Source organism: Alligator mississippiensis, chromosome 1 (assembly GCF_030867095.1).
Source record: "Alligator mississippiensis isolate rAllMis1 chromosome 1, rAllMis1, whole genome shotgun sequence".
Classification (NCBI taxonomy): domain Eukaryota; kingdom Metazoa; phylum Chordata; order Crocodylia; family Alligatoridae; genus Alligator; species Alligator mississippiensis.
This window is the reverse complement of record NC_081824.1, coordinates 102547643-102565288: the sequence shown is the minus strand read 5'-3', so window position 1 is coordinate 102565288 and position 17646 is coordinate 102547643. Positions and strand designations below refer to the sequence as shown.

Genomic DNA, 17646 nt, shown 5'->3' with positions numbered 1-17646 from the left:
TCACTAGGCTACAGGGTATAGTGGCTAGGCCCTCCTCAACCATGCTATGCATGCATGATCTCTTGGTGTAAATTTTCTTCATCCAAGGAACTGGGGACTTGTGGGGTTTACATGCTTCCAAGATGAAACTTGATCACAGTAGAGCTTCAGCCAGAGTTAGATGAGCAGGTGACTTTTCTGGATTGTTTCTGACTATGCACATAGATAGACCAAGATACCTAGGGATCTTTGTAGGTCAAAATTAAGATATAAAAAAAAAAAAAATCAAAATCAAGGACTCTAGATGCCTTAGTGGTTTGGTAGCTACTGCATGGGATGGAATAGGACCACATTTAGGGACTCAGATCCTTAAAAGCTGTGTAAGTGTGAGCTGGATGCCTTAGAGGCAGCATAGAATCTGAGCAACTGAATCCAATTGCTGTGCCTCTCGAAGGAACAGCACAGATACGGTTCCAATAAAAGGAGGGTCAAAATGGCTACAAGGTCTACTGCTCTTTGTAGATAACTAAGAGATGCAGAGTTTATTGCTCTAGTTTACCTCACCATCCAGACAGCTACAAAAATCACCATAGCACCATGTGCTTCAAGGTAACCCCTTTTTGCCCTGGCAAACTCAGGCTCCTGAGAAGAGCAGCACAGTGTATTAGCACTATGGCAATTTCTTCAGGGCCCGTAAGAGAGAATGTCCTTTTTGCCTTCACATACACTAATCACTAACACCAGGCAACCCTACAGACCACTGGTTAGAACAAAAGGCTGGAGACCCAAAGGCTTCTGGAGTCTATTCCAAACTAAACTTCTGAATTACTAGACTGAAAAAATCTAATTTTAAAAAGCAATGCACCTCTTCCCTGCAAATTTCATTGTCACATAAAGCCATTATAAAGACTGAATATAATATATTATACTAATAATGTTATAGGAGCTCTGAAAATTCTCCCATTGTTTGCAAAATCCCTATCTGTCCTTCAGCTAGTACAGAAGTGTACAAGATCCTGATAGCTTCCTTCCCCACCCCACCCCAGAAAAAGGCAAAAAAGAAAAAACCCACAAAGTAGAAAACAGATGCCATTACATAGATTTTTAATTTGTTTCCTAGTAAATAAAGAAAAATGTCAAGTCACACTGAAATATTTTCCAGCTGAGACAAAGTAATGAGAAAGAATCTAGCACAAGGAAAAGCATTATTTTTTAAATCAATATAGCTTAATAAAATTTGGTCAAGCAAGCATCTGGCCATACACTTGCCATCTTCCTTGACAAGTGAATATCAGAGCTCAGCAATCTAATGGCCATTGTTGTAAATATTTTACATGAGGCTTTTCTTCCATCACCAGCCACTATTGCCTTACAAGTCCCAATTAACTTTGGGACTGGAGCTTGGCTAATAATTATGGCCTTGTTACCAGACAGAAATTAGCCTATTTATCTGCATTAGAACTTCAGGAATCTGTTTGCCAGACTAGTTTGCTTGGCTAAATGGCCTTTCCCAAGCTTGCAGTGACACCGTCTTGTAAGTAGGGCCAAGAATGACATGGTTCTCCTGTCCCACGAGACATGGAAAGTTAAAAACAAACAAACAAACAAAAAAAAACCTTCTCCTGCCTCATTGAGGCAAAACAAGAAAAAAGTTGCAAAGATATCCAGGCACTCTAATGTATAGACCATCTAGATATCTTGAAGACAGATTGAGATGTGAGCCACTGGGTGCACATGCTCTGCCTCTGAGAGGAAGAACACAGAAGTGGGTCTGTCTTCCTCATGCATAAGAGAGATCCACTATAGAACAGCCAGTAGTCAAGTGACTATGGCACTCATTTGGCATAGGAGAGAAGGGTAAAGATGGGCAGGAAAAAGGGTTTTCCACATGACTACCCTAATCTACTAGGCTAATCTATTAGGCTACTGTGAGAATTTACTGGCTCTCCCTCTCTCTCTCCTGGAATTTCATTCTGGACCTGAGAAACTTTTCCCCAACATTTCATTTTTGATGAAGCTTTTATCCCCGCAAAAAGGGGGAAGAGCTCTTGTTTTTTCCCAACAAAGCAGGATAACCACTGTTATCAAAACTTTTTTGACCAGTCCTACTTCCAAGCTACTGGCATGAACTCAGGCCAATGTTTTATTCTGGGAATGAATGAGACTCCTTAGATTGCTGATGGAAAAATGAGCCTTAAAACAAGTGCCCACTGCATAAGGAAATAGAAGTTAAGCACTGGAACTACTTCAAAAAAAGGCTGGGTTAGGCAATATCACAAGGTCACTTGGAGTTGTGTTCCAAATTGAGGAATTTGTGAACAGATCCTTGTGTTGGCATCTAGGGACATCCCCTACCCCGCCCCCAAATAGTTTACTGTGCTCTCTCCTCTCTGAACTACACTCTGCCCTTTCTGATTCTTTATTCTTCGTATTGCTCCACCATGTTAGTGCTTCCTCTTTCAACTCTGCTATTCTGTACCATCCAAATTAGTATGTCCCAATCAGAAAAACCCAGAGCAGGATAAAAGACTACGATACACATCACTAAAGCAAGGATAGTTGAGCAGCACGCAGGTGGGTTAGAATATATGGGCACCTCTAATCCTATCACCCATTGCTCCTAACTACAAGGCTATTACAGACCGTCAAAAAAGCCCAAGGCTGAATCAATTCAATCTTCACAGATTAGTCTATGCTACATAGATTGAACTGATAAGCAAGTGAACAGACATTCACTTTTGATTCCAGAAATGCAGCCACATGCCTGCAGTGGCCCACGCCAGAAGCTGGGGGGTACTTGAGCACGCCTCCTCACTGGCTGGAGCAGAGAGCTTGGGCCAGGGCTAGTCTGCCCACCCTGTGAAAGGGGGTGCAAAACATTCTGGGATGCTGGGGAACTGTGAGCTAGCTTGAATTGGGGGGGGGGGGGAGAAAAGAGGGGAGGAATCTCAGACAGAAGTTCAGTAAACCAATTTAACCTACATCAGTTAGGTATGATACTACATCCATCCAGGTACATCTTAAACCAGTTCTGGCCATTTTGGAAGTGGTTTATATACACTGAACTTCTGTTGTGTTACAGATTTGAACTGGTTTCTGATCACTTCTACCAGTTTAGGTGCAATTTCTGTCCCTAGCCCAAAGAATTGAGAAGGACTCTGCATACATGTGTGTGCATACACATATATGCACGTGCACCTTGTACACATACACATGCACAAAAGTACCAGAACCTTGGCAAAATTGCTCAGAGAAAGATTATGATGAGAAAAGAATATATACTGAAGTGGTAAGTGCTTTCTTCTGTCTTGAGAGAAATGAAAAGAAAAGCAGAAAAGCTAAGCCTCAAAAATAGCACTTATGCAATAAAACAGGAACAGGCAGAACTGAGCAGAGTCTGAGAGATTAAGCTGTCCGCAACACAAATACTCACATTTCATATTTTACAGTCCTAACAATTTGTAAGCCCCCACACAGCTATTTTTGCAGTTGCTAGTGCAGTTGAGCTTGAACTCAGCTCACAAGCCTGACAAACTTGGAGCAGTTTCTGGAACCAAACTTCATCACCAGGCTGTTTCCTAAGCTCTCTTGGCGATTGTCCCTAATCAGCATTCAAGTGTTGATTTGTAAGGCTATCTGCTGACTTAAAGGAAGGGAACACCTCACTAATAGCCCCAGTGTTTCTCCCTGCCTGCAGCATCAGCAGTGATAAGGACAGAGGCTCTAGCCATCTCAAAAGACAGAGAGTCACAAAGAACTCTTCTGATCACTGCTGGCATCTGGTCTTCCCCTCATTAGCACATTAAAGCTGCTCTGTCCATTCCATCAGAGCCACTCTGTCCATTCCTGCAGACTTCTCTATGGAGCCATTTACACTGCTGCTCTTTTGAAACCCCCCTAGTTCAAGAGGCACTAACCCTCTTCCCAAAGCCCCAGTTACAATCAGTGTCAAAATTTCTTATGTACAAACAGGTACTCCATAAGCACAGACCTTTTGAATGTCAAAGTTAAACTGAAGCAACTCAGGTAATGTGGCTTGCCAATGACCGACTCCTCTTGAGACGCTCTTTTCCAATCAAATATGTGAACTTTTCATTTTATAAATGTACTGAACTCTGCAGGCTTCTGCCCTACTCAAATTGCTACACTTACTGACAAAACTCCTATTCCAGAATATGGCTGACGACATAATTATGTATGGTACAAATTCTTAGTAAAAAAATGGAAAGACTGGGACAACAGAGCATTAGGACATTAGGTCCAAAAATCTATCAAACTTCTACAGCAGAAACATGAAAGCACTGCACACTCTCTCTGTCACTCGTAAATCAAAGCATTTTAAATTCTGTACATTTAGAGATACTGGGGTGAATTGTAATAAACTTCCCTCTATTGAAGTACCTTTTTTTTTTCCCTCCTCCCAAACAAGACTAATAGGATATGAAGATAGACATTTCCCATATTCCTTGCACACCAAATCACAGGGAATTGTATCTGCCCTAGGGATGATCTGTAGGTAGAATGATGGAAAGAGGGAACAGTAGGGAATTTCTGATCAGATGAACTTCATATTGTCCCGTTTTTCAAAATCTAACTATTATTTCCCCCTCAGTAATAACCTTTGGGTAGAAGATGGCAGCACACACTCACGATACAAATCTAACATAGCCAAAGATTATGGGGTTTTTTTTTTTTAAGAATGAGCAAACTCAGACACTAGAATAGGAACTGCGATTTCAACAGAAAACCTTTCCCAAATAATAGTCACACAGACCCACACATTCTGCAATGATCATATCTAAGATGATGATAAAAGCTGTAACAGGGCCAAAGTGTTTACTTTATCTATGCTCCAAAAGTTGCCTTTTTTAAACAAGATAGCAACATGATTGAATATTTTTTCCTAAAGTAAAGCAGAAGCTATGGGAAAGGGGCCTCATTCATTCTTCTTCATCTGCCCTTATTCCAGGTGGACTATAATAGCTATTTGTACTTTTAAAAAATAAAGATCCCAAAAAGAAGCTAATTCTTTTGTTTTGAACAAGAAAAGCTGTGCTGCTGAAGGTTATGAACACTCAGTCTTTTGGGGGATTGCAACAGGGACTATATTTGATCTTCAAGTTGTTTTTCATTAAAGCAGAAAGGCTATAAATTATTTGGATTGTTGTTCGTCTCCCTAATCAGCCAACGGAATTATAGTTCCACTTTAGGGCAGCACAACACATTGCCTAGTTTGTATTACTCTTGGTCTAATTTTTCTAAATTCATAAAGTTTCATAGCTTGCTAGCATTTTTAGAACAATATTATTTTCTGTCTGGTTGCAGCTTTTGAAGCTTGCAGTGTAATTTAAAGGGCTGATGTTTTAGGACTTTTGCTTTGATAATGAATAGTCTTAATAGTCTTGGCACTAGCAGCAGCATAACTGCAGGAGGCAGGGTGGGAGTGGGGAGGTACCGGGGAGGCGCGGAGGGGAAGCAGGGCATCAGCTCTAGGCACTTAGAGGAGAGTGCCAAAATAGTACTCCCCTCCAGTGGAGTCTTTGCCATAACAGCAGCTTTGTGGCACCTGGCCATAGGAGCTGGGTGTTGAGACAAGGCAGGAGCAACAGAGGTCTTTGAGTCCCTGGGGCAGATAAGACCTTCCTTCTCTTTCCCCTTCCTCTCCAGCACTTAACACCCCCTCTCTCACCCCAAGGGAAGTTTTGCTCAGGGCACCAAAATTGGTGGTTATGCCTCAGGCATACAGTTCAGTTCAAAGTTATTTGAACTTTATTATAGTCACTTTATTATATCAGGTATGTGTCAAACCCATAACATAAAGGAGGCAAAAGTTTTATTCACACTTTACCCAAACAGGTAACAGGTACGTTTTTGACAAGATGACTTGAAATAGAACAGCAGTCCTCATTGGCTTGTTTTGGGAATTATATTAGTTGCCTACCTGAATTAGTTTCTAGCCTATGTGAATTATCCCGTGTAATAGAAGAAAGATAAAATGAAGGGATGCACAGATAAAATTTCACCAGAGATCAGCACAAATTCTGCCCCAGCATTTGGGGCTTAAGTGACTTGTAAGCAGCCAGTGGACTACATGACAGCTTTCTGCACAGGCTTGAGTTTTACCCTATGGGAGTCAGTACAAACAGTCAAAAAGCCTGAGGCTGAATCAATTCAATCTTCTCAGGTTAGTTTAAACTGTATAGATTGAACCAATCAGCAAGTGAATAGACATTCACTTTTGATTCTGGAAATGCAGCCACATGCCTGCAGTGGCCCAAGCCAGAAGCCACGGGGCACTGAAGTATACCTCCCTGGTCACCTAGAGCAGACAGCTTGGACCAAGGCTAGCCTGTTCACCCTGTGAAAGGGGGGTGGTTGAGGGGAAGGTACAAAGTATTCTGGGATGCTGGGGGACTGTCAGTTAATTTAAAATGTGGAACAGGAACAGAAGTTCAATAAAACTGATTTAAACTAAATCAGCTAAATCTGATACAACATCCCTCTAGGCTTATCTTAAACTGGTTTAAGCCATTTTGAAAGCAATTTATGTGCACTGGACTTCTATTGTATTATAGATTTGAACCGGTTTCCAAATCACATATACATATGTGTAATTTTTGCCCCTAGCCTGGAAGCACAAAATAAGTACGCTATAAGCAGAGAAATACAAACGGAATCGTTATTACAAATTGCTTTGGAGAAAACCCAAGTAAAAGACAACAAGAAATTGTTTTTTAGATATATTGGGAGTAAAAGGAAGGCCCAGGGAGGAATAGGACCCCTGCTAAATGGGCAGAAACAATTGGTGACAGATAGGGGGGACAAGGCTGAACTCCTCAACGAGTTCTTTGCCTTAGCGTTCCTAAGTGAGGGGCACGACAAGTCTCTCACTGGGGTTGTAGAGAGGCAGCAGCAAGGCGCCAGACTTCCATACGTAAATCCTGAGGTGGTGCAGAGTCACTTGGAGGAACTGGATGCCTTTAAGTCGGCAGGCCCGGATGGGCTCCATCCAAGGGTGCTGAAGGCACTGGCCGACATCACTGCAGAGCCACTGGCGGGAATATTCGAACGCTCATGGCGCACGGGCCAAGTCCCGGAGGACTGGAAAAGGGCTAACGTGGTCCCCATTTTCAAAAAGGGGAGGAAGGAGGACCCGGGCAACTATAGGCCGGTCAGTCTCACCTCCATCCTTCGTAAAGTCTTTGAAAAAATTATCAAGGCTCACATTTGTGAGAGCCCGGCAGGGCAAATTATGCTGAGAGGAAACCAGCACAGGTTTGTGCCGGGCAGATCATGCCTGACCAATCTAGTCTCTTTCTATGACCAGGTTACGAAACGCCTGGACACAGGAGGAGGGGTGGATGTCGTATACTTAGACTTCAGGAAGGCCTTCGATACGGTATCCCACCCCATACTGGTGAACAAGTTAAGAGGCTGTGATGTGGATGACTACACAGTCCGGTGGGTGGCGAATTGGCTAGAGGGTCGCACCCAAAGAGTCGTGGTGGATGGGTTGGTCTCAACTTGGAAGGGTGTGGGCAGTGGGGTTCCGCAGGGCTCGGTCCTTGGACCGATACTCTTTAATGCCTTCATCAGTGACTTGGACGAGGGAGTGAAATGTACTCTGTCCAAGTTTGCAGATGACACAAAGCTATGGGGAGAAGTGGACACGCCGGAGGGCAGGGAACAGCTGCAGGCAGACCTGGATAGGTTGGACAAGTGGGCAGAAAACAACAGGATGCAGTTCAACAAGGAGAAATGCAAAGTGCTGCACCTAGGGACGAAAAATGTCCAGCACACCTACAGCCTAGGGAATGACCTGCTGGGTGGCACAGAGGTGGAAAGGGATCTTGGAGTCCTAGTGGACTCCAAGATGAACATGAACCGGCAGTGTGACGAAGCCATCAGAAAAGCCAATGGCACTTTATCGTGCACCAGCAGATGCATGACGAATAGGCCCAAGGAGGTGATACTTCCCCTCTATCGGGCGCTGGTCAGACCGCAGTTGGAGTACTGCGTGCAATTCTGGGCGCCACACTTCAAGAAGGATGCGGATAACCTGGAGAGGGTCCAGAGAAGGGCAACTCGTATGGTCAAGGGCCTGCAGACCAAGCCCTACGAGGAGAGACTAGAGAAACTGGACCTTTTCAGCCTCCTCAAGAGAAGGTTGAGAGGCGACCTTGTGGCTGCATATAAGTTCATCACAGGGGCACAGAAGGGAATTGGTGAGTATTTATTCACCAAGGCGCCCCCGGGGGTTACAAGAAATAATGGCCACAAGCTAGCAGAGAGCAGATTTAGATTGGACATTAGGAAGAACTTCTTCACAGTTCGAGTGGCCAAGGTCTGGAACGGGCTCCCAAGGGAGGTGGTGCTCTCCCCTACCCTGGGGGTCTTCAAGAGAAGGTTAGACGAGTATCTAGCTGGGGTCATCTAGACCCAGCACTCTTTCCTGCTTATGCAGGGGGTCGGACTTGATGATCTATTGAGGTCCCTTCCGACCCTAACATCTATGAAAACGTACTCTCATTTGTGAAAGATGAGAAAGTAACTGTAGAGCTATAAGTGGCATGGGATTCTGGGACAGATGGACTGCCTGATTCTACTCTTAGCCACACTAGCATAACTAAGATGGATCGAGAAAAGCAACTTGGTGGGGCCACAAAAATAGCAACCACAACCTCAGCCAGTGTGGCCTGATCACTGCCACTGCCCCATGCACTCCTGCTGCCCAGGGTGCAAAGCTAGGTTATGTGCTTAACCTAGGGCAAGAGGGGTTGTTTTCATGCTGATGATGCTGTTTGAGCTTTCTGGGAGCACAATGATGGAAAAGTTAAGGCATCTTACTATAGATCCACAGGCATGAGTTTTGGCCACAAACAACTCAGACAAAAGACTATCGTTAGATGACCCATCTGTAAATGGGTACCTGGTCACTCAAGTTGAGAAGTCAAAGGCAGGTAGGCAGCATTCTAGCTATCCCATTTCCTTGTGTGCTACTGAGTATAGAACTGACATGCAATAACCATGCTAGCACTAAGGGCTGCCAGGTTCAGCAAGACCATTAGCCTTCTGTATTGTTTGCTAATAAACTTTCAAAAACATACAATGTAGCATTAAAAATAGAAAGTGTGTGTAAGCAGTGTAAAGGAGTGTAAGAGATGCTTAAAACTAAACAGCAAACCATTAGCAGAACTGTTGTCATTGAATCTGTCAAAAAACGAGAGGACACTGAAGCAGGTAAGACAAAAAAAATACCATGTGTACAATACAACACAGAGAAAAGAAAAGAAAAAAAAGTAAAATACTACAACATACTTGAGGTGAATTTTCAATGGCAAAAACATCTCTTAGTTAAGGCTTAAGCATATATATAATTCTGTTCCTCAGTTAAAAGGTGGAGGTAAATGAAGATAAATTTTGCCAGTCAGATCAGAACAAACCAGAAGCACAGTGAATAAGAGTCTAAAAGTTTTTCTGTAATTTCTTTTGCAGCTGAATTCTTAAAATCATCATCCAACACCAGAGGGGTGCTTGATATAATTTCAGAGTCCAGACTTTATGAAGAACTGTATGTCAGGCTTATATCTCCCACAATAGCTTTATTTGGGTAAAATGGCTTTTCCACAGCACCCAAGGTATTAATTCCTTTTTCCCCCATCCTCAAAATATCAGTTTCAGCTGTTCACCTGGTCTAAACAGAAATGCCTGAAGTAACAAAAAAGGGGGGGGGGGGGGAAAAATCTACTTTTTGTCCTCTTTGGGATAAACGTATTGTCTGAATGAGACAACTACACCACAACTCCCCTATCCTAGTTGGCCATATGTATCCAATCTCCAATTCGCTAATGCCATGGCATGCAAACTTTCTGACCTTAAGCCAATACATGTTCTTTTATTAAAAGTCAAGAGGCCAAACAGGGTAGTGATGGGGAGATTCTCTGCCCTGATCTGCTTCCTTTATACAACTCAGATGACGCAAAAAGGGATGAAAAAAACCCTCACAACTACTGTGCTGGAATATAACTGCCTGACACAAATTTAGAACAGACCTACACAGCTCTACACTATGCTACGTTGATCCAAAACAAAAGAACCAAGGAGATGCAACAGGTTGATGATCCTCATCTTCTCTACTTTCCATTTTTAATGAATTGTCCTGGGTGGTCGTATGGAGAAGTGGAATCGCAGTTTATTTGGTAGCCCTCTAGGATCAGATAAAGGCAGCTGAACTCCAACCACAGGGTTCCACAGCCCAGGAGGGGAGCAGACAGCCAAGCAGTAAGCACGACGTAGCACTCCCATATAATGTGAAACTTACTCCTGGGGCTGTAGGACAAGCAGTGGCCGGCTGGTGGGGAACAGAATGCCCCCTACCATTACCTGGGTACCACTGTCCAAAATCAAATAAGTTAGCTTAAAACTTTGGAAAATGTGTTCTTGAGCCATATTCCACTTCACAATAAAATACAACATCCTCTTAACACAACTGCCATGGAAGTTGTGTCCTTTCTGGATACTACTGCTGTACAGATAACAGGAAGCTTGTTCACAATGGGATAGGTCTTTGTCACCATTCGCTGCAGGTCAAAAAGTTCCAGTAAATGCCACAATTCCATTAAACATCTCTGTGACACTACAACCCCGCTGTGATGCTGACTCTTCTAGATTTTGTTTTACCTTGGCTTTCTGCTCTTGCCCACTCCCCATAGAGAAATGACATCCTTCATAAAATAGATTTTTTGGAGCCATCTACTTTCATTGTCAATGCATCATTCTCCTCTGCAGCACTCTAGGGAGTTTCTTCCACTGTTTCCATATTACCTTCTCATCTTGGAACCTACTGGACAAATGTTTCACTTCATCTTTCAACTTTTCCTCCATATGCTTCCACAGCTTGCAAAATAATTTTAAGTGAGAATTTGGAAGGCAATTCAGAATTCACTAGGTGTCCAGATGACTGAACCAGTGGGTATATCTGAGAGAGAGGGGATGCACAGCAAATAAGAGTGCCTTCCCCTTTTTCCCAGCTGGCAGGGTCCTCCCCAACCATGCCAATTCCAAGCTGTAAATAAGCTTCTGGCAATCTCTGCTGGTGCTAGTCTGTTATTTTGCTCATTTGTCTTTGAAATCTTTGCTTTATTTGGCAGGAAACAGAAGTTGAGCAGGAGTTAGCAGAACAAAATAAATAAATGAATAACCCTTCACAATGAGGTCCCAAACAAATGCTAGGTAAAAGGTGCAGATCAAATAAAATGGGCACCTATTCTTCTAACATTATCAACAGAGTATGGCTTCTAGTTTGCTGTCACTACTCTCCCCTTCTTCTACACCAGCAAGTTGTGTTTCATAGCAAATGAAATCATAAGCATTTTGTTGTGTTTCTTATAGAAGTATTTACATGAAAGCCATGACATCATAAAGGATTATAGTCATCATATTTTTTTTAGTTGAAATAGTAATGCTTTAAGCAAAACTCTCATTGCTACATGTTGCAAGACAGGATGGCAAAAAGGATGATTTTTAGATTAAAATATATTATTATTTTTAGATGCAACATTTTTAAGGACCATTAAAAAATAATCAGTCAAATAGTGCCTGTACTTTGGGATTGGAATGGGTGGGAAACAAGAATTCCATGTCAAATTTCTGAAGTCTCAACATTTGTTTCCAGGCCACATTGGAAGAAGGGTTGAATGGGAGGAAACAGAGATTCTTCCATCTGAATTGCCAAACTCCACAAAACCTGGTGGTTGGAACATTCATCTGGGATGTGGAACAATCCTAAATCAAGACAAGAACTTGAACATGGGTTTTCCACATTCCAGGTGGGTGCCTAGAAAAAAAAAAAAAAATATAAAATTCCCAACCAGACATAAATAAAGATAACCTGAACAAAAAAGATAAGAGTCACAACCACAAAATCCACACCCGAGCAGAAGAACTCTATGGAACAAAAGAATGAGCCCACTAGCTCACTGTCACAGGCAGCCCCTTTGAAGACACTTCTCCTGCCCCCCAGAAGTGGAAATAGGAGAGCATGCTATCTGAGTGCTTATGCCATAGGTCTAACTCACCATACCCTCAGAAGTCCTTTGTCACCCTCCCAACTGTAACTTATCTTCTTTAGAGAGAGTAAGTGTAGAGCTGGCAGAGACTGGAACTGCCAAGGGGAAGAGATGCAGAATTTTCATATATGCTTACTGCTTACGTAGAAAATCACCAAGGTCTAGCTGAGTTGAAGCACCAGGTAAATTTCACCATTCTGAGTTATAAATGTTATACAAGGGAACGTATCAGATACGTTTCTATTGATTTCAACTATTTTTCTATCTGCTATATGTTTGAATACCCAAGTACAAATATTTTCTCCCAGAGAAATGCTCCCAAGACCTTCAAGAGAATTATAGCAGTTCATTAATTGAAAGTAAATGACAGTATTCTGTAAGGAATCAAATATATACCTTCAGGAATTATGGTACTAAAGATCACTCCATCCACTATATTCTGGGGAGGTCATCAGGTTTTCTTTTCCCCTTCCTCTTAGCAATTTACCCACGCAGCACTCGCCCAGGGCTGATGCCAGGGCTAAGTCAGATATAAGCACTTGTAACCCTCAGGTATCATTAGCAATGCTGTAGTTCAGAGGTTCCCAAACTTTGTTATTGAGTACTCAGTTCCAGAGTTACCAGATGCCTCCATACGTTTTATATTTTAACCCCTTAAATGTCAATTATTATAATGAAAATTAAATCCGCTGTTGCACAATTTCTCCCACGTGCCCCCCCAGAGATGTCTTGAGTACTTCCAGGGGTATGCATATCACAGCTTGGGAACCCTTGCTGTAGTTGCTCTGTATGGCACGTAAAATTGCGTATGATAAAGCAGTAGCTGCAGGTGGCTTCCCAGAAAGGAGCTGGGGATGCTGTTGAATTATGTTTCCTCCTGTTCTTGTGGAAAGTAACCGCACACATACAGACTCCCAGTTCACGTTTGTTCTGAATTATTAGAAATCAGATGTGACCATATCCAAGCCAGCAGAGAGAACAGAAAAATTAAACAAATTGTTCCAGTGTTTCACGGAACTCATGCCTGCATTAGGTGAATCATCTACCCCATTCTCCTTAACATCTTAAAAATTCACCGTTTTGAACTCCATTGCATAGGCAAATCAAACAGTGTCTCATCAACACTTCCCTGCTATTAGCTACATGTCTTCTTGACAAAGCAAACTTGCTTAAGTAATCAGAAATCAAGCAACAACTGCTCCAGACCCATTTAAAATCTGCAGAGGCATGAGACTTTTGTTTGTTTGAGGTATTATACACATACAGGCACCACACAATAAACCCACATGCAAACAGAGACTACACAGATCTCCTCAGCGATGCCAATTTTACAGCTCTGTTTCTGCCTCCTCCCATTTCATAGCTCCAGTCAGAGAAGCACCGGCATAACATTCTTCAGGGATTTTGCCTTTCAAATGCAAAGCTACAGAAAACCCAACAATGTGGAGATCCCCATTATTCCTTCCAGAGAGTTAGTCTCAGAGTCTCATAGCACAAGCAAAGCAGAAACACTTGGACTCTAGTCTCTGGAGTGCAAGTTTTCTTAGGGAGGCAGTCACTAGCTGGGTGAAAGCTAGTTTCCTCCGGATCTGGAGGACAAGAGTGGGGAGAGGGAATCCAGGGTGGCCACAGCTAGGCAGCGGATAGGGTGAGGTGCCCAGGTCTGTGCCAAGGGTGAACAATGAAGAGGAGCACTGGGTTATGAACTCTTGCCCTTTCCCATTAAGCACTGGGGGACAAGGACTCTCACCCCTGGCCCTTCCTAGCAAGAGGCCGCTTGTGTGGCACCTGGACTCCCTCCATCTCCCTAGAATGGCTTAACTGGGGGAGACACCCCAGCCAGGTGGCACCTGCTTTGCTCGCCAGGCTCAGCACCACCCACAGCAGGCACATGAGGGGCAGGGTGGTCACCCTATCCAGAGGCTTCCAGAACAGGATAGGAAGAGATACACACACACACACACAGCTGCTGTGCTATCAGCATACATAAGGGTGTGAGTGAGCACACACACATGAGCGCAAGGGTGACAGCGCATACCTGAGAGCGTGTGTGCATGAGAGTGCACGTGTGTGCACAAGAGTGAAGGTGATCATGCATGTGCAACAGAGTGCATGTGCATGAGAGCATGCATGCATGCACAAGGGTGCACAGTGCACGCGAGAGAGCACGTCTGAATGAGTGTGTGCACGTGCGCAAGAGTGAGGGTGACAGCGCAGGTGTGAGCGCGCACGGGTGTGTGCGTGCACAAGAGTGAGGGCGACAGTGACAGGCATGTGTGAGAGTGCGTGTGCATGAGGCAGCGTGTGCATGCACAAGAGCAAGGGTGCCGGTGCATGTGTGAGACAGAGTGCATGCATGCATGCACGCACAAGAGTGAGGGGGACAGTGCCTGTGCATGAGTGAAAGCACGCGCGTACGAGCGAGGGGACCGGCTCTCGCGTGAGTGTGCGTGTGCCTGCAAGTGTGAGGGCGGCAGTGCGGGCGGGAGAGAGGTGTGGCAGCGGGGCCCCCGCACCCCCCGGGGCAGCCCAGCCCAGCCCAGCCGCTGCCCCCGCGCCGCGCCTCACCTGGTGAAGACTTTGCGGACCCGCTGGCGCACGCCGGCGGGGGAGGCGGGGAGGCTGGTCCGGGCGCCGCTGCCCTCGGCCGGCAGGTTCTCGATGGTGGCCACGACGTGGTTGGGAGGCGGCGGGGGCGGCTCGGGGGCGATCATCGCGGCGGGGCTGGGCATCAGAAGGCGGCAGCGGGGCGCATGGCGCGGCGGCGGCTGGCCGGGCGGGCTCCCTGCTCCTCCTGCTGCTGCGGGCAGCGCCGGCTCCAGCCCCGCATGCAGCGCCCCTCACGCCGCGGCTGCTGCTGCTCCGCCGGCCCCAGGCGCGCCCCGCTCCGCTCCGTGCCCGGCCGGGGCTGCAGGCACCACGGAGCGAGCGGCAGCACAGCCGCCCCCTCCCCGCCCTCTCTCTGCCCGCCGACACCCACCAGAGGGAGCACACGCGGCATTTAAATCCCCCCCTTCCCCTCCCTCCCCCGCGGTCTGCCGGGAGTTGTAGTCTGCGCCTGTGTGTGTGCGCGCCCGCTCAGCCCCGCCTGGCCCCCTGCCCTGCGGCAGCGCTGCCGGCTGGACCAGAAGGCCCGGATTTGTCCCAGCATGTCAACCCTTGTACAAGCAAGAATAGAAAAGTGTTCAAAATGTAGGCGGACGGGGGTCTTCGGGGAAAGCTGAGATCTTCCACTTTTGCAACTCAAATATAACTCAAACTATTGGAGCTGGCCTAATGCAAGATCTCAGATTCACCCACAGCCCCTGCCTGCCTATGTCCGTAGACCAATGCGGCCACAACCTGCACCCTGAGACGTTCGAAGCAGGTTGGGAGGGTTTTTGGTTTATTTCATATGGAAGACCTGGCAATGCTGCCCTTCAGGGCCAGGTGCTGGTGGACAGGCTGGCGTAGGAAGGGAGCCCAGGTTTCCACTGGGCTTAGCCTCCCCTGCAGCTCTTGAGTGGGGAAGGTGGGGGAATGGATAGAGGTCTAGATGCTCAACTGGGCAACTGGCCTGGGAGGGCCTTGTTCCACCTTACACTGTGTCAATGGGTGTTAGTGCCAGCTTGGAACAATCGCACTTTTGGTCTAGAACAGTGCTTCCCAAACGTTTCCTCAGCATGACCCCATTTATAGTCCCATTTGCTCAGCATGGCGCCTCACTCCCAACCCACAGCCCCCCCCACTTCCCACAAACCCATCTGCTGATGTTGCAAACCCATTTGGGGTCATGACTCACAGTTTGGAAACCACTGGTCTAGAAACTCTTGAGGGGGGAAGGTGTGGGGAATAGGGGTCTAGATGCTCAACCAGGCAGTTGGCCTTCTCTCGCTGTCCAGCACCTGCACAGCTGAGACTTGCCACTAGAGGCCTGGTGAGCAGGGGTAGGACTAGGACCTGCAGCTGCGAGTTGCTACTACCCCTGCCTTATAGGGGTGGGGGGCAGATCCTGGAGGACTTCACCTTGGGTGGCACATCTGTGGGGAGTAGCCAAATGGTAATGGAACAAGAGCCGGGTAATGCAGAGCAGAGATCATCCTGTCCTGGAGAAGTGTTATTTAAGCCACATACCGGGTGCTTAAAACCACTTGAAGGTGTTAATGTGCGGACAGTCCAGGGGTTAAGAGCTCCAGGAGCTGCTCAAAATGACTGTTTGGGATATTGGCTAATGGATTCTTTGCTTGTTGCCCCGCTCGTGCCCCATTTTCTGCTCTAGGCATCGGGGTGTTTTTAAGCCCTTCCCAGAGGTGTTGGGTGTTGGCTGCAACCCAGGCTGGAGATTTTGACTGTGGTATGCCAATGCTCCTGGAGAGACCTAAACTGAAGGGTCCTGGCTAGAGGGTCTTGCCCCTTCACATAGGGTCAGGTTGATCACCAGATTTGGGGGCAGGAAGGAATTTTACCCCATAGTGAAACTGGTAAAAACTGGGCGGGGGGGGGGCTTCTTCTGTAGTGGCCCTCTGTCTGGGATCTTTTGAGCGTATACTAACAATGTTTCATAGAAGCAGGACATTGGTTTCTCTGCTTTATCTGTGACAGGTTAAGGTGCTAGGTTTGTTTTGTGTCAGCATTGACAGGAGTCTTACGTAGAGTTGAAATTATGGATTATATAGGAGGGTTTGGATAGGGCTGATCCTGCCTCAGTGGGGGGGTTGGACTAGATACCTCTGGAGGTCCCTTCCAGCCCAACTTTTCTATGATGATTCACTGTGCCCAGGATTTTACCCCAGATGAGACTGCTATTATGCAAATGCCTCAGGTTTTCCTTTATTTTTACATTTCATGACAGAATGTTTCAATTATTCTCTCCTACCCTCTTCTAATTTGGCACCCCAGGGATGCCACCAGATCCTTTGAAGGGTGCCTTCAGCACCCTTCAATGGGGAGAAAGGAGATGTGAGGAGATAAGCAGATAAGGGCAGCCTCAAGTTTGTCCCTGCCTAGTCAGTTCACACCACCCTCCACTTCCCCCCCTAGACATTCACTGCCTACCCCCTCTGCAAGGAGGTAAGCACTGTAACATACAAGTAGGTTTTTGAAATGGGGTGCCACTCCATTCACAAATGTTATGGAGGGGTGTCTCAAATCTAATGCAGGGTTTCTCAAGTTTGAAAAGGCTGAGCCCCTCATTATCTCAGGGATGGAGCCCATGGCTTCTTTTCACTTCTGTGTAAGCTTGATCCCAAGGGTGACTCCCCCAGCCCATGACCTCTGTGCACCCGGGCAAGATGCTTTCTCACTCAGTTCACAAATGTTATGGATGGGTTCCTCAAGTCAAATGACGGGTGCCTCAAGTCCAAAAAGGGTGAGAACCACTGCTTTAGAAGCAATGCTACCATGATATGCACATCATCCCAGTGCCCTCTGTTTCATCCCTCCCTGTTGGACAAGACATGCATGTTTTAAAACAGGGGTGGCCAACCTACAGCTCATGTGCCACAACTGGCACGGGTAGCCTCTGTGTGGCACACAGCAGATTGGGCAGGGAGCAAGCAGCACAGTAGCAGATAGGGCAGGGAACACAAAGCAGGAAGCAGATCAAAGCAGTAGCTCAGGC

At 45.9% G+C, this 17646-nt stretch overlaps 1 protein-coding gene across 1 annotated transcript in view; it reads right to left on the bottom strand.

The window, feature by feature from the left end:
- Positions 1-15012, bottom strand: part of SLC35F1 (solute carrier family 35 member F1) — a 458666-nt gene extending 443654 nt beyond the window's left edge. Inside the window, exon 1 of the mRNA XM_059733219.1 lies at positions 14616-15012. Coding sequence (XP_059589202.1) covers positions 14616-14779 — 164 coding nt within the window. The 5' untranslated portion in view covers positions 14780-15012. The remainder of the gene's footprint in view (positions 1-14615) is intronic.
- Between the last annotated feature and the right edge of the window lie 2634 nt (positions 15013-17646).